The sequence below is a fragment of the Elgaria multicarinata genome, chromosome 20 (assembly GCF_023053635.1).
Source record: "Elgaria multicarinata webbii isolate HBS135686 ecotype San Diego chromosome 20, rElgMul1.1.pri, whole genome shotgun sequence".
NCBI lineage: Eukaryota > Metazoa > Chordata > Lepidosauria > Squamata > Anguidae > Elgaria > Elgaria multicarinata.
Window position 1 is genome coordinate 15,681,832 of NC_086190.1, and position 20,709 is coordinate 15,702,540.

Here is a 20,709-nt window from a genome sequence, read left to right on the forward strand (position 1 = left end):
TTGGCCAATAAAGGCATTGCACCAGGGATGGGGAACAGAAGGCCCTCCAGATTTTGTTGGACTTCATTTCCCATCAGCTGCAGCTAGCAGTCAAGGATGCTGGGAGTTGTAGTCCAAGAACAACTGGAATCCATCAAATTGGAGAAATCTGCAGTGTGTGTGTGTGTTTATTTATTTATTTATTTATTTATTTATTACATTTTTCTACCGCCCAATAACCAAAGCTCTCTGGGCGGTTCAGAAAAATTAAAACCATGAAGAGCATAAAAACAGCCAACAAATTTGAAACACAAATGCCTCTGGACGTTTTGGAATTCAACTTCCATCATCCCCAGCATGGCGAATGACCAGGGATGCTGGGCGTTGTAGTCCAAAAAATATGGACGGTACCAGGTTAGGAAAAGCTGGCTATTGGGCGGTAGGAAGATGTAATAACTAAATCAATAAAATGGATTTCGGAAGCCTCCTGCCTTGAAAGGCGGCCTAAAACTCTTTTAAATGAAAATAAATTTAGAAAAATCTGCCTCCCGCTTCACGAATTCTCTCGCTTCTGCAACTTAAACCATAGAATTTTTTTCTCCTCCCCACACCACTGCAAGTGGCTTGGCAGAGGTGGAGCTAAACTTCGGCGCGTTCTTGCGCTGCCAACGAAAAGATAAAAAAAAACCCACCACAAACCTAGACCCGCATCCGGTTCACACGTTTGGCACCCCCCAATTCGCGCGTGGCGCCTCCACGCGGGAGGGAGGTGAGTGGATCGGGCCCGCGTTGCCCTAGAGCAAAGCGGGGGCGAGGAAAGAAAAGCGTGGCTTGCAAATGATGGGTTGGGGGGAGGTGGGGTGGGGTGGGGTGGGGGGCTGCAAGTCCACCTGCCCTTCCCCCGCCCCACAACTCCCTAACCTTTTCCTCTTAGCTGCCCCATTGCAAAATCCGACGTCGTTAGCTGCGCCTGTGCAATGCAGGGCAACCCATGGCGACTGGCCCGGATTGCAGCAGCGGAGGCAGTATACTGGGGCGCACCGACAGGAGGATGCCTTGAATCGCATTCATGACCTGCTAGTGGGTTTCCCCATTGGGGACGGAGTACTGGACTCAATGGAGCCCTGGGCCTAATCGACACCAAGCGCTATGAAAGCGGTATATTAGGGTGACCCTATGAAAAGGAGGACAGGGCTCCTGTATCTTTAACAGTTGCATAGAAAAGGGGATTTCAGCAGACGTCATTTGTATATAGGGAGAACCTGGTGAAATTTAATCTTCATCACAACAGTTAAAGCTGCCCTCTTTTAAATCTGGTCACTCTAGTAGAGCTCCTGCAGCTTTAACTGTTGTGATGAAGAGGGAATTTCACCAGGTGTGACATGCATACAAATGACACCTGCTGAAATTCCCTTTTCTATGCCACTGTTAAAGATACAGGAGCCCCGTCCTCCTTTTCATAGGGTCACCCTAGGTATATAAAAGGCAGGAGCCACACGACTGCTTTATAGTGGTAGTGAAGCGCCCTGACAGCTGTTGGGGCCCATTGACACATACCTACCACCCCGCTGTATCTCGCTTGGTGTGGCTCCTGCCTTTTGAATACCGCTTTCATAGTGCAATATCCTGCTTGGTGTAGATGAGGCCTTGGTCTGATCCAGCAGGGCTTACCTTTGGTTCTTGTGTGCTTGCTGGAAAGAGAAAGGGTGGGCCTTTCTGCACCGAAGGGTTATCCCAGGAAAATGCAGGGATCGTCCCTGCCTGCTCCCGGGATCCCCTGTGTGGCATTTGGATGCACAGGGATGATCTCGGGGGGTGGGGGGTGGGAGGCAGGTGTAGAAACAGCCTTTGTGTTTATATAGGGCCAGTTGTGCGTGCATGTGTTTGGGTTTTTTTTTTCTTTGCAAAAGCAAGCGCAAGACCGGGACGTGTGCCGTGCCGACCTGCAGTGGAGCAGAAAGCACATTTGTGCACGCTCTGGTCCAGCAATGGAGCGTGGCATATTTCTTTTCCAATGGCTTCCCGCTCCTGCTCGCTCTCTCTCTCTCTCTCTCTCTCTCTCTCTCTCTCTCTCCTTTATCTGGGAGAAGGAGAAAAGCCCTGCTGTATCAGACCAGGGGTCCATTTAGTCCGGCGTTCTGTTCACACAGTGTCCAACCAGCTGCCCCAGTGAGAAACACACACACACCCAGTAGGACATGGGTGCCATTAATAGCACCCGCCTGCCCGTATTCCCCAGTATACTGCCTCTGGGGAAGCAGCATCTCATCATCAGGACTAGTCGCCGTTGATAGAACAGGAGTGCAAGGCTGTCAAAGGTCGGACAGCGGTGACATTTTCTACACTTGCCTCCAAAACGGGCACCCCTGAATCGATTTCGAAAAGCACTGAGTGTCCATTGGCGTCAGTGGGGATTGTTTTATAAGGTTAATTGCTGGCGGATGGGGGAGTGGGGAGTGGTATTTGGGGGGGAGAGAAAGGGTTAATCTTCCCTTCTCCATGCGCTGGAATACTTCTGTGCATGCACTTAAATCAGGTTTAAATTTAAGGAGAGCCCAGAAGTAGCCTGGGTAAATTGTGCTTGCTGACTGCGAAATTTGCTTATTACTCACCGTAATCAGACATTCAAGCAGTTTTGCAAGGAGACTTTCCAGCTGTCTTTCTCAACATCGGTTGTGTATGGAGTGTCATATTTCTGTGACTTCCCTAAGCCGTTCGTTCACTAGGCTGGCCTATCCCAAACAAGGCACCCTCTGCACCTGTTGGACTTCCAACTTCCGTCATCGCTGACATTGGCCATGCTGTCCCAGGTTGATGCGAGTCGAGGAAGATTTTGGTGTAGGGCACATGCTCAAACTTTGTGGGCTGTCTGAAACGCTTGCTGTCCTTGCTAAATAATAATAATAATAATAATAATAATAATAATAATAATAATAATAATAATAATAATACACCAACCTTGCAGGGCGGGCTTTGTGTGAACCAACTTGGTAGCAAGTCAGAGGTTTTGTGTATAATCCAGTCTAAGTGACCTCCAAAATTCAGGGCAGACTTTTCCCCAACCCGGTACTGTCCAGGAATTTTGGACTGCAACTCCCAGGATTCCTGCCCTGGGGCTGATGGGAGTTGAAGTCCAAAACAGCTGGAGAACACCAGGTTAGGGACAGCTGTGTTAGTTAAGGTGTTTAATATATATGGGGAACATGTGCCCCCAACAAATGTTCCTGGATTGCAGTTCCCATCATTCCTTTAGGTGGGCTAAAGCTGATGGGACTTGCAGTCCAACAGCATCAGAACATTCTTCACCTCTGCGTTAAGATGCAGCGATTAAGCGTGTCCCCCCCCCCCCGATAATTTTCTCTATGCTGGGAAAAGCTTAACCAGAAAAAAAATCTCTCTGTGTTAAAGGCATGGGAGAAATGCCAGAGAAAAGCAGACAGACAGACAGACTTCATGCTTTGTTTTATATTAGATTTTTATCTGCAGGGCCTGCAGCAAAATTTTGCAGTGTGGGAAAGCCCTATTCAAAGCCTGGCGTCTTCGTCTCCTGCCTCAAGTGTGCTCAGACAAAACTTCCTCGGCAAAGTAAAATCCTTCTTGAGAGGGGTGTTTCCTCAAGCCTCTGCTGACATACCTCCTTTTTGTGCCTGGGCGGTCCCATATTGGGCTGCGTAATGATCGGCACTCATGGAACGGAGTTGGCTGTTAGCAGATGGGGCCCAGGAAAAGAGGGTGGGGCTATCTGGGAAACCCCGGAGGGCCTGCTGTTCTACACCCATAGTGTAGGGAGGGGAGGGGTGTATATGTGCCATTTCGTAGTGTGCTGGCTTTTGTGTGGTTTTCGTAGAAAGAAGTGGGCCCTGGTTAGGCCTCATCTAGAGTATTGCGTCCAGTTCTGGGCTCCACAATTCAAGAAGGATGCAGACAAGCTGGAGCGTGTTCAGAGGAGGGCAACCAGGATGATCAGGGGTCTGGAAACAAAGCCCTATGAAGAGGACTGAAAGAACTGGGCATGTTTAGCCTGGAGAAGAGAAGATTGAGGGGAGACATGAGAGCACTCTTCAAATACTTCAAAGGTTGTCACACAGAGGAGGGCCAGGATCTCTTCTCGATCCTCCCAGAGAGTGCAGGACATGGAATAACGGGCTCAAGTTACAGGAAGCCAGATTCTGGCTGGACATCAGGAAAAACTTCCTGACTGTTAGAGCAGTACGACAATAGAACCTAGGGAGGTCGTAGACTCTCCCACAGTAGAGGCATTCAAGAGGCAGCTGGACAGCCACCTGTCAGGGATGCTTTAAGGTGGATTCCTGCATTGAGCAGGGGGTTGGACTTGATGGCCTTGTAGGCCCCTTCCAACTCTGCTATTCTATGTTTCTAAGTGTGTGTCTATGTAATTTTGTAGTGCTCTGGGGTGTGTGTGTGTGTATTTCGTGCTGGGAGTGGGAGGTACCCGTCCGTACCAGGAAATGTTGAAAGTTGCTTATCTCTCTAGCATTTTGTTTGGATAACCGTTGAACGCTTGGCGTGTTTCGTAGATTCTGTTGAGTTCGGAAGAAGGAACGGCTGCAGAACGAGAAAGGGTTAGCGGCCCCCGGGATCTCGGCGAAAGGATTTAGGTGAGCCGCCCCGGAGGATCCACGAAGGGGTATTAATAAATTGGATTTGTTCCCAGTGATAACCTCAAGACCTTTTGGTTTTCAGTGGGGACATGTGCTACCACTGGGCCCCAGAATTAATCCAGGTGGGACGTGGAGTTTTCATAAGAATTCTCTGTCCCCCAATCCACGTGAAAGTGGGACACACCACTTCCAGCAGACCCTACCTGCCACGGTTTATCCATCTGTGACTTTTTTTGCCGTGCAAGTCAAAACCTTTTTAACAACTAGCGGAATTATTATTTTTGTTGGTTCGTGTTTTAGCCATACTTTAATTCCCACTAATAATCCGACTGCAATTTTTAATTTTTTTTTATTGTGTTTGTGGTTTATAGTTACCGTAAAACTAAATGTTATGGTGTTTAGCAGTAAGGTTTCATAGCGGAATTTATACTCAACGCTATTATTGCCTTTTTCAGCTGCTGGTGGAATTATTATTTGGTTTGTCTCATGTTTTAAAGCTGTAGCAATCAAATGGATTCCCAAACAGCCTACTGTAATGTTTTATGTTCTGAAAAACTTGCCATAAATGATAAATAGAATAACAGAATGCCTGTAAACATATAAATGTTTACGAAAAATAGTGGTCTTTGTGTTTTTCTCATGGGTTTTTGATTGGTAGGACGTAAGATACGAAAAGCCGAAAGCTGTTGTAACCTGTTCTCTTTTCGTTTCCTTGGAAGGAACTGGATGTTTGGGGTGTTTTAGAATTGTCTAACCTCTCATTTAATCGTGCAATCATCCTTCTTAAATAAGAGGAGACAGATATAATAGATCCCTAAAGGTCTGTTGTACAGGAGAAGAGAAAAGGGTTCTTCACTGCTTTCCCAGAGGGATCTAAAGCAACTTTCTGCGCCCTGGGGAACTCCAAATGATTTGCACTGCAACTCCCATCAGCCTCACTCAGCAGGAGCATGGGACAGGCAATCCTGGGAGCCTCCATACAGAACATCTGAAGAGCACCAGGTTGAAGAAAGCTGATCCAGAGAGGGTTTACGTTCCGGGAGGGTAGATTTCGGTTGAACTTTAGGTGAAAAGACTTAATGTTAAAAGCAGTTGGACAATGTAGTCGATTACGAGAGGTCATTTTTTTTTCTTAATTAATTTTTTATTAGAAGTTTCAGTGAAACAAAATAAAAGTGCAGGTGTAATGAGATACTTTAAAAGCCTCCGTTTCAAATATTATAACATTCTAAAAGAAAAAGGGGAAAGGAGTAGATTACACATAAACTTTAATAAAGACAGACCCAATATCCAAGTATAAGCCCATTCGTGAATCGCAGCTATATGCCACTGTTGATCGGGCAGTGCATGAAATCGTGTGGAAGAAACTAGGGAAGAGGGGGCAGAGGGGATGCCCCCCCCCAAAAAAAACCACCTGGAAGAACAAACCAAGAGCAGGGGTGGTTCTTTTTCCATTTGGCCCAATCAGTCAAAGCAGTTTGGAAAACTGGTGGCAGTAGTGGGATTTGGAGACTTGACATTTCTGTGTGTGTTGTTGTTGCATTTCCGTGACTTTTAACACTTCCTTTTTGCTCCTTACTTTCCTCCAGCTTGCCCTGTTTTCCAAGATGTTTTCAACAGTTGCCCTCGGTGCGGTGCTCCTCCTGGGAGTTCTCCCCTCCCTGGCCAGGGAATCTCACGGCCACATCTCTGTGGTCCTCTTGGGCGCCACGGGAGACCTGGCCAAGAAGTACCTGTGGCAGGGCCTGTTCCAGCTTTACCTGGACGAGGTGAGTAACGGGCACACCTTCACCTTCCACGGGGCCGCCCAGGCGGAGCCGGAAGCTGGACGGAAGCTGATGTTTGGCCGGCTGAAGAAACTGACGTGCCCGCCGGACGTCCCGCCAAACCGCTGCGCCATCTTGAAAGACCAGTTCCTCAAACTGACGGAGTATCGCAAGCTCAAAACGGCAGAGGACTATGCCACCCTGAGCCAGGAGATTACGACCACGCTTGGCCAGGAGGACCTTAAAGAAGCCGGACGGATCTTCTACTTTTCCGTCCCGCCGTTCGCCTACGCGGATATTGCCCGCCACATCAACAGCAGCTGCAGGCCAGTGGCCGGGGCCTGGCTGCGAGTGATTCTGGAGAAACCGTTCGGACACGACCTCAGGTCCGCCCAACAGCTGGCCGAGGAGCTGAGGACCTTTTTCCGGGAGGAGGAGATGTACCGAGTGGACCACTACCTTGGCAAGCAGGTGAGCGTCCTTTCTTTGATTTCATTCGTTCTTTTGTTACATTTCGGCCCCGTCCCATAGCCAAAGCCCTCTGGGTGGTTTGCAGAGCGCAAAACCCTCTAAAAATGCAATCTTAATCACATCATATAAAACCATTTGTGTACAAAAAAAGTCAATGATTTTAAAGAAGAAGAAAAAGGAAAGGAACCTCTCGTGTAAGCACTTGAGTCATTGCTGACTCCTAGAGGGAGGCCTGCTTTCGCTGGCGTTTTCTTGGCAGACTTTGTAGCGGGGTGGTTTGCTGTTGCCTTCCCCAGTCGTGGTTACTTTTCCCCCAGCTAGCTGGGTACTCATTTTACCGACCTCGGAAGGATGGACGGCTGAGTCGACCTGAGCCGGCTGCCTGAGAACCAGCTTCCGCTGGGCTCGAACTCAGGCCGTGGGGAGAGTTTCGGCTGCAGAAAATCTTAACCTGATTCTGATGACACTGTTGGCACCAGTTGGGCCTCGCTGGTGAGAAAGCTTCCTATTTGGGGACCAGCACTGTGAAGGCCCTACCCCTTGCCCTCCTCTGAGTCTCCCATGGAGGAGCCGCTTGGAAGAGGGCCATAGATGATTAACGTAGTGCAGGGATGGTTCATATCCGGAGAGGTATTGTGGTCCCAAGCCGTGTAAAAGCTTTAGTAGGTCAAGATCAGGAACTTTAATTGTACAAGTGGGGCAGAATCACTGTTATATGTTCGGACCTCCTGGTGCCAATCTCCGTGTTGTCTTCGGAAAAAGCCACCCAGGATGGCCAGGGATACAAGCAGGGGGATGTGGTGCTGTTGGTATGGGCCAACATCGTTGGGCGCTCAATAAGGCCCACTGTCAAGTGCCAGAATCTCGGAAATACACACGTGGCCCTGGGGGCTAGACACAGGGCCCTGGGGGCTAGACACGGGGCCCTGGGGGATAGACACGGGGCCCTGGGGGATAGACACGGGGCCCTGGGGGATAGATACAGGGCCCTGGGGGATAGTCACGGGCCCCTGGGGAATAGACACGGGCCCCTGGAGAATAGACACAGGCCCCCTTCTCCCTTGTGCGCTACTTTTCTCCTTGCAGGGGGTGGTAAGGAAAAAACACACACCATGAAGAACGAAAGAAAGAAAGAAAGAACTATTCGTTTTTAAAGCTTAAGCTCGTAACAAGAGCCCTTCCGGATCAACCCCAGGGGAGTTTCTCTTGTCGTTCGTGTCCCGTACCCCGTATGTGGGTGTCCTCGGGGCATACGGCTGGATCTTGGACTTGATGGACCTTTGCTCTGGTCTAGCATCTTCTTAGGCCCTTTGCTTGACGAGAGCTCCACGTTTTACCGCGGAAATAAAAACCGCAGGTTCTTTTCGCTTCTGCCGAAGTAATGGGGTCAAGTGATTTCATTAGAGCTTTTTTCCTTCTTTCCCTGTGAGCTGACCCACCACTTTTGAGCGTGAGTGCGTACGTGTGCGGGCGAGTGAGCGAAGAGGCAGAAGGGGGGGCGATATTCATTCCAGCAATACTCTTTCCACCTGATCTCTCCCACCCAAGGTCATCGCTTCGATTTCGCTGAGTAATCAACCCTTTCTCCCTCTTCTCCACATCCGCTCTCGTTTAACAGAGCGCCTGCCAAGCTCCCGATTGCTAAACGAGGCTTTTAATTTGATAAAAATGTGGAGCCGCGTTTATTTCGCCTTTCTTTCTACTCCTCTTGGGGGTTTTTTGGGGTGGGGTGGGATGGGGTGGGGGACAGAACTGGGCAGTTTTCAAGAGGGGTAGAGTCGACGGAGGCCAAGGTGACAAAAACGGGGAAGGGACGACAGGGTTTGCGATTCGCCGGATCAGGAAGCGTTTTCTGGGTAGAGTGGTGTAAGCAGGATTTAATCGGTCTAGCATAGCCCCAGGTTCTGTTTTGTAGTGCCGTGGGACGTGTGAAATACAACGGAAACAGGTGCCTCTGGTCATGTGCAGAGTGCAAGCGGGCTTTCGTATCTTGTTGGCTTTGGGAGTGGAAAGCTAAAACGTGCCAGTGTTTTGGGGATGTTGGCCGCACCTCTTTGGCCCACTCGCCACGGCCCCCGAGGCCTTAACCGAAATGCAGCCCAGCCCCCAAGGTGAAAATGTTCCCCACTTTTTAGAGGGAGGCTCCTTCGCCATTTCTTCCCTGCTCTGATTTTCAGTGTCTTCACGTATATATTTTTCTGAAAGTCCACATGAACGGGAGCCAAAGATATGCTGTTGCGTTGTGTTAAAAAGTTTACAAGTCTTTCAGTAAAAATGATTTCCAAGTATGGGAGACATGATAGCATACTTTAAATACTTAAAAGGTTGTCACACAGAGGAGGGCCAGGATCTCTTCTTGATCCTCCCAGAGTGCAGGACACGGAATAATGGGCTCAAGTTGCAGGAAGCCAGATTCCGGCTGGACAGCAGGAAAAACTTCCTGACTGTTAGAGCAGTACGACAATGGAATCAGTTACCTAGGGAGGCTGTGGGTTCTCCCACACTACAGGCATTCAAGAGGCAGCTGGACAAGCATCTGTCAGGTATGCTTTAGGGTGGATTCCTGCCTTGAGCAGGGGGTTGGACTCGATGGCCTTAGAGGCCCCTTCCAACTCTGCTATTCTATGATTCTATGAATATTGACTCTGGAGCTTCTCCAAAATGGAATATGGGCGTCTGCCTAACGGAGGTTCCATAGCCTTGGATTACATCTCCCATCATGCTAGCTAGGGGTGATAGCTAGGACCCATCCAATCAGGAGACTGGGCTAGGTAGCCAATCAGGAGACTGAGCCAGGTAGCCAATCAGGAGGCCGGGCTAGGTAGCCAATCAGGGTCTGTGATACTGCTGAGGGACGGAACCAGCCCTCCCTGGTTATAGAACCAACTGACCCAAAGTTTGGTACCACGGGGTGGAGGTGGGGGGACAGGGTCTAATTTCCTTTCTCACGATGCCTTCTTTCGTCCTGAGCTGCATTTTGCTTACGTGCAAATTCTTCATCTTCTCGGAAGTCGTCGCAACGAATTTCATCCTCAGAAGCAACAAAAAGTTTACGTTGGGACGTGTGGTTCCCTCTCGGATTTTTTTTTTTTTTTTACCCTGTCTCTTCTTTTGTCTCCTTTTCTTCTTCCGCTATTTCCGCATGCCCGCAGGCTGTGGCACACATCCTACCCTTCCGAGACCAGAACCGGCGACTTTTGGACCCCGTCTGGAACCGGCGCCACGTGGAACGGGTGGAAATCGTCTTGAAGGAGACGGTGGACGTGAAAAGTATGTGGGTCTCGATTTCAAGGCTGGCGGTGGAGGAGGAGGGCGGGATGTGGAGGACGGGGGACCCCTTAGAGATGGCGAAGGAGGCCTCTTTCAGCAGGAGTGTTGAATATCAGGCCTGTGGGCCGAATTCGGCCCAGCCCTTCCCAACGACTGGCGTTTTCCCAGCTCTTGACCATTTGTTTACCATTCTAATAGGCTGAACTGCTTTCCGGCAGATTGGTTTCTGGCAGAAAAAAGCTTGAAGCTAACGTGCTGGCATTTTGACCCCGCCTCTTTTCCTTTCGGCCCCTCCCCTTCACTTTTGGCCCCTCCCACCAAGCAGAGAGCTTTCCCGGAAAACGAATTCGGCCCTCGGACTGAAAGGCGTTCAAAAGTATAGCTTCCAAATCACGTGAGGTACTGGTTCCTCTCTATTCGGCCCTGGTTAGGCCTCATCTAGAGTATTGCGTCCAGTTCTGGGCTCCACAATTCAAGAAGGATGGAGACAAGCTGGAGCGTGTTCAGAGGAAGGCAACCAGCACGATCAGGGGTCTGGAAACAAAGCCCTATGAAGAGAGACTGAAAGAACTGGGCAGGTTTAGCCTGGAGAAGAGAAGATTGAGGGGAGACATGATAGCACTCTTCAAATACTTGAAAGGTTGACACACAGAGGAGGGCCAGGATCTCTTTTCAATCCTCCCAGAGTGCAGGACACGGAATAATGGGCTCAAGTTAAAGGAAGCCAGATTCTGGCTGGACATCAGGAAAAACGTCCTGACTGTTAGAGCGGTACGACAATGGAACCAGTTACCTAGGGAGGTTGTAGTCTCTCCCACACTAGAGGCCTTCAAGAGGCAGCTGGACAACCATCTGTCAGGGATGCTTTAGGGTGGATTCCTGCATTGAGCAGGGGGTTGGACTCGATGGCCCTGTAGGCCCCTTCCAACTCTGCTATTCTAGGATTCTGTGAAAACACCCATTTCTCAAGGGGAGTTTCGACATCCGGGTTGCTTTCATGGAGATTTTAAGCTGAGCTATGCAATCCGGTGGAATCCAGGTCTCTGTGGGCTTTCAGTGTTAGGTCCCCTTAATTCCCAAAGCGTTTGGCAGTCTTCAGTTCCATTCAGCATCGCAAAACAGCCCTGCTGGGTAGGCCCCAAGCGACCCCAGTTTTACAGATGGAAGAGTCAAGGCCGAGAGAAAAGCAACTGGCCCGGGACTGTCTGATGAGCCTTTCGCAGAGGCGAGAGTTGAACACGGTTCTCCAAAATTTAACCCAAACTCATAAGCCCTTGCATTTTATTTATTCATCTATTAAAACATTTGTATTCCGCCTTATATCATTGGGATTTCACAAATATAATCAGTTCAAACGGTACAAAACAATAAATAATGTACACAGCTAAAAAGGTATTAAACTATTAACATGCTAAAACCCGTAGAAAATTTAAAAGCATCTGTGTGCAGCTTTTAGGCAAACCCAGCTTTTTTCCTTCTTTCCCTGTGAGCTGACCCACCACTTTTGAGCGTGAGTGCGTGCCAAGGGCTAAATATCAAATGTTTTTCTCTTTGACCCCATGGTCTGCAAAGCCTCCTTCCTAAAGTGATCTGTTTGAGCATAATTGTCAGGTTTATTACTGACTATTTCTAAGTCCCTGACCTTTTTGCAAGCGATTCTAGGCTTGGAAACCATTGTCCTGCATGGCTTTGCTACATAACAAGTTACCCGGCTCACTCAGACCAAATGTCTATCTCAGCCCAGTGTACTGTTTCCAACAGTGGTCAGCCAAATGCCCCTGGGAAGCCCGCAGGCCAGGTGTGAAAGTATCCCTGTGGCTTGTACCTGGCATCTGAGGTTCATAATTAAGCTGCTTTGGAACGTAGAAGTTCTATTTAGCTGTCTTGGTTTGGTTAGATTTATTCCCTTTAAATGTAACTTTCTTTTTTAAAGCCACCTAAGTTCCTAGTCCTCACCACCTCTTGCAACTCAGGATCTCATAAATTCATTACATTATCTGTAAAGAAAGCCTTTTCTTTTTGTCCTGAACCAACAGATAGGAATAGCCGTAGCTTAGCCTCTGCTTTGCATGCCAAAGGCTCTGGGTTCAATCTGAAGCATCTCCTCCAGCACAGAGGAGAGCCCGTTCTAGTTAGTGTATAAATGCTTTCTCCAACCCAGCCTCTTCTAGATGTCTTGGACTACCACTCCCATCACCCCCACCTGTTGCCCAGGCTAGCTGGGGCTGACGGATGTTGTAATCCAAAAGCCCCAGAGGCAATACCAGTCTTTCTCCAACCCAGCTCCCTTTAAATGTCTTGGACTACCACTCCCATCACCCCACCCTTTGCCCAGGCTAGCTGAGGCTGACGGATGTTGTAATCCAAAAGCCCCGGAGGCAATACCAATCTTTCTTCAACCCAGCTCCCTTTATATGTCTTGGACTACAGCTCCCATCACCCCCACCCTTTGCCCAGGCTAGCTGGGGCTGACGGATGTTATAATCCAAAAGCCCCGGAGGCAATACCTATCTTTCTTCAACCCAGCTCCCTTTATATGTCTTGGACTACAGCTCCCATCACCCCCACCCTTTGCCCAGGCTAGCTGGGGCTGACGGATGTTATAATCCAAAAGCCCCAGAGGCAATACCAATCTTTCTTCAACCCAGCTCCTTTTACATGTCTTGTACTACAGCTCCCATCACCCCCACCCTTTGCCCAGGCTAGCTGGGGCTGACGGATGTTGTAGTCTGGAAGGCCTGGAGGCTATACTGGGGCTATATAAGGCATCTTCCTACCTTCCTCTTTAAACCACCCCTCTTTTCAGAACCATGAGGACTAGCTTCGTAACCCCCCCCCCCATCGTACAACACATGCTTCATCTCTAGCAATTTTTCAGGTCACGCTGGGAAAAGATCTCCTGTGCGGAATGCTGTCCCGTCCCCCCCATCCCAGAATTTTATCATTTTTGCAGGGTGTGGGAGTGAAGGCTGCAGGTTTTCCGGGCTGTGTGCCGTTGCAGGGCCTTTCCTTTGCTCGCCCAGCCGGTGACCGCGATTTCCAGCATGTCAGGACACCCCCGAAGTCAAGGACGCAGCTGTGCTCGACGTTGCTGCAGTCTTCCGCAGCCCCGGTTGCACCTGCTGCCTGCAGCAGTGCCGGGGACGGCCGCCGGACACCCTCGCTTTCTGCAGCCTCGGCACAAGCTGCCAACGAGCCATTGCTTTATTAAAAGCCCAGTGATCTATGCGCGCACCCGCACCGGTCCAAATTACGATGGTTATTTTGGCGAGGCTTCGCCTTCCCCGGGAGGAAAAAGTAACAGCTAGGAAAGCGGAGGGTGCCCAGTTCCCCTCCCTCAACTGCAATCTTTCATTTGCTATTTCCCCCCCCCGGGTCCCCCCCTCCAAATCGCGTCTGCATCGCTGGCTCCCGTGCCAAAGGATGTGCGGCATTGATTACATTAATGTACGCGCTGTGGGTAAAGGAGGGAGATGGATTTCTTCGCTCCGAAGTTTAAGCGGGGACAGCGAGCGCAGCTGCGCTAACTGCGGAACTTGCCTGAAGGAGAGAATTGGGGTCCTTTAAAGATGAATGGCCTTTCTTCTAATTTCTCCCTCCCCACTCCCTGAATCTCCCCCTCCCCAATCCTTGATCACCCGGTAAGATACGAGCCGAGCGGGGGAAGCAGGAAGAAAACTTTTACCATCTGGAACTAACCTTTGCTGTCCCTTCTCAAGGGCACTGCAGCAAGACACCTCTTGCAGCCACTTTCGCGTTTCTTTCCTTTAATTTCATTTCGACTCTTCGCTTCCCCGGAGGAGGTGGGATGTATTGGGGGGGGGTTCCTGCTCGTCCGCACCGCTCAAATGGACAGACGGAATGCGATCTTTTCATTTCTCATCTGGAGCCGTGATGGCCAGATGACTGTGTTTTAAGGGAGGGATGGGACGCCATTCCGCAAAGGGTCGCCCCCGATGACAGCGCTTGAGCCGCGTTGTGTATTTATCGGGGGGGGGGGTTCTAGAACCGTCGTTCAAGGGCGATATGCCCTCGCGATATGCCCTCCTAAAATACGCCGTAAAAACTCCCATCAAGACGCAGCACTGAATTAAAAAAAAAAAAGCACATTCTTGAAATGAAAATGCCTTAAGTGGCCTTTTCCCAACCTGGTCCCCTCCAGATTTTTTCAAACCACTGTTTCTATCATCTGAACCATTGGCCCTGCTGACGGGGGCTGATGGCAGTTGAAGTCCAAAACATCTGGAGGGCACCAGGTTAGGGAAGGGTGCGGGACAGCATTCCACAAATGCGGAGACACCACCAAAAAGGCCCTGCCTCTGGTGGAATCCACCTGTCTGGAGAGACAGGGAGTATATCTCTAAGTACCAGATGCTGGGAAAACATGGCATGGTTGTGGTTTTCCTAGAGGCCTCCATCAAGGGCTGCTAACCCTGATGGTTCTGTGCTACCTCCAGTATCAGAGCCAGTAAGCCTGTATACACCAGTTCCTGGGGAACATGGGTGGGAGGCCTGCTTGTGAGTCCCTTATCGACAGCTCATTGTCTATCATCAATATTTGAAAGACCGTATTCTCCCTTATGAACCTGCCCGTGCTTTGAGATCTTCTGGAGAAGCCCTTCTTTCAGTCCCACCATCTTCATAGGCGCGCTTGGTGGGAACATGGGACAGGGCCTTCTCGGTGGCTGCTCCGGTGCTCTGGAACTCTCTTCCCAGGGAAGCTAGGCTGGCTCCCTCCTGGATGGGCTTTCGGAAGCAGGCTAAAACATTTTTGTTCCAGCAGGCCTTTGGAGAATAATCTGCCCCTCCATCTATGTTAATGTCTTATAATTTTGTTGTGTATTTTAAATGTTTATGGTTTTGTTTCTCCCCCTCCAAATGTATGTTTTAAACTTTGTAAGGCCGCCTTGAGGCCCAGCATTGGGCAAAAGGCGGGATACAAATAAATGTAATAATAATAATAATAATAATAATAATAATAATAATAATAATAATAATTTTTATTATTCTTTAATATTCTTATATTAAGGATAATAATAATGAATCATAAATATTATTAATAAACTAGTATTAGCATCGTCAGTAAAATGTATTATTGTTTAGTAGTATTCTATAATTCATGATCATTTTATTATTCAATATATTTATTATTAATCTTAACGATAAAATTATTATCGTTATTGTGAATAATATTGTATGGTGCAAAGTGCGGACTACGTAGAGTCCGGGTTTCTTTGTGTATTTATTAGCGATATTTCTGGTCGACTCCGCCTTCCATCCTCCCGAGGTCAGTAAAATGAGTGCCCAGTTAGTTGGGGGAAAGGTAATCATGGCTGGGGAAGGCAACGGCGAACCACCCTGCTCTAAGGCCTGCCAAGAAAACGTGAGCGAAAGCTGGCGTCCCTCCAAGAGTCAGTAATGACTCAGTGCTTGCACGAGAGGTTCCTTTACTTTCCTTTCTTGTTTGAATAAACCCTGGAGTGGTTTCCAAAAAGAATCCCTAAATATGCATCAAGATATTATTATTATTATTATTATTATTATTATTATTATTATTATTAAATTCTTACCCGCCTCTCCATTTTGATTGAGGCAGGGAACAACAGTAAATATAAAATACATAAAGCTGAATTAAAACATAATATACATTGTTAAAACATCTTAAAACTTTCTAAAAACATCTTAACGTATTGGATCTTTATTATTATTATTATTATTATTATTAGCATTTATATGCCGCCCCATAGCCGAAGCTCTCTGGGCGGTTTACAAAAGTTAAAAACAGTGAACATTATAAACAAATATACAAAATTTAAAAGCATAAAAAGCATAAAATACAAACGAAAACAGACAATATCCATTTTAAAACGACTATTCTGGGGTCAGTTAAAAAACTCAGCATATGCGGTTCAATGCCTGGGAGAAGAGAAAAGTCTTGACCTACCGAGGTCAATGAAGTCCCTGGCTAACTGGGCTTTTTGCCTCTGTTTCCTTCCTCCGTCACCGGGGGGACGCAGACCGCACCGGGTTCTACGAGGAATACGGAGTCCTCCGTGACATCCACCAGAACCACCTCACTGAGGTCTTGATGTTCCTCGCCATGGAGCTGCCGGCGAACATCAGCGACTCCGAAGCCGTCCTCCGAAGCAAGCTGCAGGCTTTCGCCACCCTGCAGGGCCTGGAGAGGAGCAGCGCCGTGATTGGCCAGTACGAAGGGTACAACGCCCACGTGAGGGAGGAGCTTCAGAAGGAACCGAACTATTTCAGCCGGACCCCGACTTTTGCAGGTAGGGCTGACACTGTTTTGTAGGTGTTGCAGGGCAGTGATTGGTTGTGTTTTTATCCCGGCCTTCCTGCAGTGAGGTCAAGATTTCCCCCTCCCCTATTTTACCCTCACAACGACCTTGCGAGGCAGGGTAAGCTGAGAGAGGGGGGGGGTGGATTTTGCCACAGTTCCTGGCTGGGCGGGGATTTGAACTTGGGTCTCTCCCAAGGCCTATTACAACACTCTCCTAACCTGTCCCCCCCCCCAAACTTTATGGGTCAATGAATACATTTGGAATTGTGAGGGGATCTTGTGGGTGCTCTCACAAAATGGCTACCATGGGCATTTATTTTTGCAGCAGGCCAGTGTCCCAGTTAATTTTTTTTAATTAAAAAAAGCTCACAATATAAAAATCAGGAGGAGCATGAAGCTGGACAAGCCCCTATAGAGGTGTCCATGGGCACCATGTTGGAAAACCCAGCTCTAACCACTACACCACACTGGTTCTAACATGGATAGAAGTGTCCTAGCTCCATTCAGTCTGAATGTACCTAACTCCTCTCTAAGGAGTGAATTCTTAAAAATGCAAGATTGCTTTTATTATTAGATCATCATCATCATCATCATTTTATTATTTTATATCCCACCTTTTTCCTCTTGCAAGGAACCCAAAACTGCTCACATTGTCCTCTTCCTCTCCATTTTATCCTCACAACAACCCTGTGAGGTAGGTTATGCTGAGATCAGTGACTGGCCTAAAGTCATCCCTTGAACTTTATGGCTGAGTAGGGACTCCTCTTCTTCCCTATGTGTTAGAGGTGGGCAACTTGGGGCGGTCTGAACACTAATTTCCAGACCCCTCCCTGGGGGCGAAGGGGTGCTGCTACCATTGCCCAATTTTGCAGAGAGAAACACACACCCTGGCCCAGTGGTTTCCTGCCGAAATTTGACAGCAAACCATTACAAAGACTCAAAAAGGGCATCTTTCACTTGAAAATGAACTACATTCGGAACTTTTGACTCTCTAGCAGTTTGCTGCTGAATTTTGGTGGCAAGACACCAGTTTTGTTTGCTGCAGCCTTGCATATGCAGGACATACCTCATCATCTTTTTGTTCCAGGTGTGTTAGTTCATCTGGACAGCCTCCGCTGGGAAGGGGTCCCCTTCATCCTCACCTCCGGCAAAGTCCTTGACGAACGGGTTGGCTACGTCCGCGTCTTGTTCAAGAACCAAGCTCATTGCACCCAGAACGAAATGACATGGGATGCCGCGCGTAGCCAGTGCAAGCCCAGGCAGCTTGTCTTCTACGTCGGCCATGGGGAGTTGAATTCCCCCGCGGTCCTCGTGAGCCGCAACTTGTTCAAGCCCACCATGCCGGAAAGCAGCTGGAAGGAAGTCCTGGACCGTCCACAGCTGCGTCTATTTGGGCAGCCTCTCTCGGATTACTACGTCTATGCCCCCGTGGTGGAGAGGGACGCCTATTCCATCCTGATCTCCAGGTAGGAATGGGAGAACTAAGGGCGTTTGGGCTTGCCTAAATTTTCCAAAATTCACTTCCAAGCTTGGTTCATCTCGCTCCCGTTCTCGCTGGAAACCTGTTTTTTGGTCTGTTTGAACAGGAAAAGTGCACATTTTGAACAGGAGGAGTGCGTGTTTTTCCAAAGTGCATACTTTCCCACCCCATTAACCCAAAAGTGAAAATGCAATTTTATTTTTTAAAAATGTGGTTGTTCTTTTTAAAGTGCACACTTTTAAAAAGGCACTTTTAAGAATATGCACTCTAAAGCGCGACTTTGAAAAAATGTGACTTTTTAAGCGTGCGTTTCGTGCATGCATTTTTTTAAAGTGCACACTTCTGAAGAGGCACTTTTTAAAATCGACCCGATAAAGTGTGCCTTTGTAAAAGTGCGTATTTTAAAAAGCGCCGTTCCTCTGCGTGTGTTTTAAAGTCCTCAGACTTTAAAGTGCAGATTTTGCGAGCGCGAGCTCAGGAATCTGCAGTGGGGGTTGGAGAACGAGCGCTCCTCTTCGCTTGCGGGTTCGGGGTTGCGCCCGGGGCGCTTTTGCGCAATCCGAACAGAATTCTCGTCCATTCCTCTCTCCAGGATTTACCACGGCAAGAAGGACTCTTTCATCACTACGGAGAATCTGCTGGCGTCTTGGGGGTTCTGGAGCCCTTTGCTGGACAGCTTAGCGAGTGAGGTGCCCCGTTTGTATCCCGGGGGTCGAGGAAACGAACACCTCCTCGACTTTGAGATAGCGGGCAGAGAGGTGTCCTTCGTGGTGAAAGAGACCGTCAAGCTGATGGACGCCAGGGACGAGCAAATGCCGGATCAATACAAGACCGTCCAGTCCAAATTCCGGCAAAGCCAACTGATTACCAGTTGGTCAGAGGAGCTAATCACCCGGCTGGCATCGGACATCGAAGCATCAGCCGTGAGTGCTGTTGCGAGGTCCGGGGAGTTCCACGTGGCCTTTTCGGGCGGGTCAAGCCCCCTGGCTCTGTTCCGGCAGCTAGCCCTGCACCACTACGACTTCCCCTGGAGGGAGACCCACGTGTGGTTGGTGGATGAGCGCTGTGTCCCCCTCACCGACCCGGAGTCCAATTTTGGCAACCTGTACGAGCATCTTCTCCGGCACGTCCGGGTCCCTTTCTTCAACGTCCACCCCATGCCTGTCCACCTCAACCGGAGGTTGTGCGTGGAGGAGGACAAGGGTCCGGAGCTGTACGCCAACGAGATTGCCGCCCTGGTGGCCAACGCCAGCTTCGACCTTGTGCTCCTGGGGCTGGGCAGCGACGGGCACACGGCGTCCCTCTTTCCGCACTCCCCCGCCGGCCTCGAGGGGACCCGGGACGTGGTGTTCGCCGAGAGCCCCGTCAAACCTCACCAGCGCATGACCCTCGCTTTGCCGCTCATCAACAAAGCCAAGCAGATCGCTGTGCTGGTGATGGGGAAGGGGAAACACGACATCGTGACAGTGGTTAGTAGGGCGGGGCACGAACCCCAGAAATGGCCGATTTCGGGGGTCAACCCCAGCTCCGGCCAGATAGCGTGGTACGTGGACTACGAAGCTTTAATGGGATGATCCGTGGGGCTCGGCGGCTGCTCTTCCTCATCCGCCCGCCTCCGCAGTCCGTGATTGAGAATTCGTCAATCTTGGTGCACAAAAACGCACTGAATGTTGTGACGTGTGTTTGTGTGCGTGCGTGTGTGTGTGTGTTTTCTTTCTGGACCAGACCAAAGTCTGTCTTTTCCAGGGATAGGTGACCCTGTGCCTCCCAGAAGTTTTGGACCACAGCTCCCAAAATCCCGAACCATTGGCCATGCTGGCAAGGTCTTATGGGAGTTGTAGTCCAAAACATCTGTAGTCTAACATTCTACTTCTAACTGCAACCAGCCTGATCTCCCTGCCATCTTGGAAACGTGCAAAAAGGGCCTGAAGGTGATGGCCCCTTGTTTGTCCTTAACACGTCCTTTAGGGGTACACTGCCTGCACACTTGGAGGTATATTCCAAGGGCTAACGGCCCTTGATCGACCATGGATTCCTACACTGAGCAGGGAGTTGGACTCAATGGCCTTATATAGGCCCCTTCCAATTCTACTATTCTGTGATCCCCATGGATAACCACATGGATTTGCTTAACCTCCCCTGCCCTTTCTGTGAAGCCATCTAAGCTGGTGGCTGTTGCCACATCTTGTGGCTGAGAGTTCCGTGGGTCAACAACTGGGAGGTTGCGAGTGTGGAATTTGCATGGCAAGAGACGTTTCTCAGCTCCTCCTTCGGCTGTGCTCGGGTTATTTCACCACTCTGTGCCTTGTTTTCCCCTCCACTCTAAGGGAGGAGAAAGAAGTTATAAAATGACCTATTTAGACCTTTCCCCACTGGAGGTAGTACCCAGTGTTAGAGTAGACCCATTGGAATGAATGCCACAAGTTAGTCCAGACAAACTGAAGATCTATTTATTTCAGTGGGTCTGCTCCAAGTAGGTCTAACATTGAAGACTACCCTTGGGGGCCTTCCAGATGTTTGGACTGCAACGCCCATCATTCCCATCAGGAATGCTTGGAGTTGTGGAGCAAAACAGCTGGACGTCACCAAGCTGACAAAAGACAGTCTTACACTACAGCACTGACTGGCAGGCAGACACTGCTGAATCGCAGCCTTTGTGTCTATGGGTAGTATCCAGTATTCGTCCTACATAGAGTAGACCCATTGGGACTGAAGTTACGGCTAAATGTAGTCTCGTTCATTTCAGTGGGTCTGCTCTCCATGGGACTAACATTGGAAGGTACCCATTATATTCTTCACTGGGGAGAAATTAATTCTGAATAA

General features: G+C 49.2%; 1 protein-coding gene across 4 annotated transcripts; it reads left to right on the forward strand.

The window, feature by feature from the left end:
• The first annotated feature begins 671 nt into the window (after nucleotides 1–671).
• H6PD (hexose-6-phosphate dehydrogenase/glucose 1-dehydrogenase) lies at nucleotides 672–20,364 on the forward strand. 4 transcript variants are annotated; one of them, XM_063145181.1, is made up of 7 exons: nucleotides 672–748; nucleotides 4,518–4,598; nucleotides 6,191–6,838; nucleotides 9,991–10,108; nucleotides 16,126–16,395; nucleotides 17,494–17,872; nucleotides 18,479–20,364. In XM_063145181.1, the coding sequence occupies exons 3-7, from the start codon at nucleotides 6,209–6,211 to the stop codon at nucleotides 19,458–19,460; spliced, it is 2,379 nt and encodes a 792-aa protein (XP_063001251.1). In that variant the 5' UTR covers nucleotides 672–748; nucleotides 4,518–4,598; nucleotides 6,191–6,208; the 3' UTR covers nucleotides 19,461–20,364. The 4 variants fall into 4 exon arrangements, with proteins under 4 accessions (XP_063001251.1, XP_063001253.1, XP_063001252.1 ...); XM_063145183.1 differs by lacking the exon at nucleotides 4,518–4,598 and having other exon boundaries at nucleotides 680–748; XM_063145182.1 differs by lacking the exon at nucleotides 672–748 and having other exon boundaries at nucleotides 4,500–4,598.
• Nucleotides 20,365–20,709: the final 345 nt, after the last annotated feature.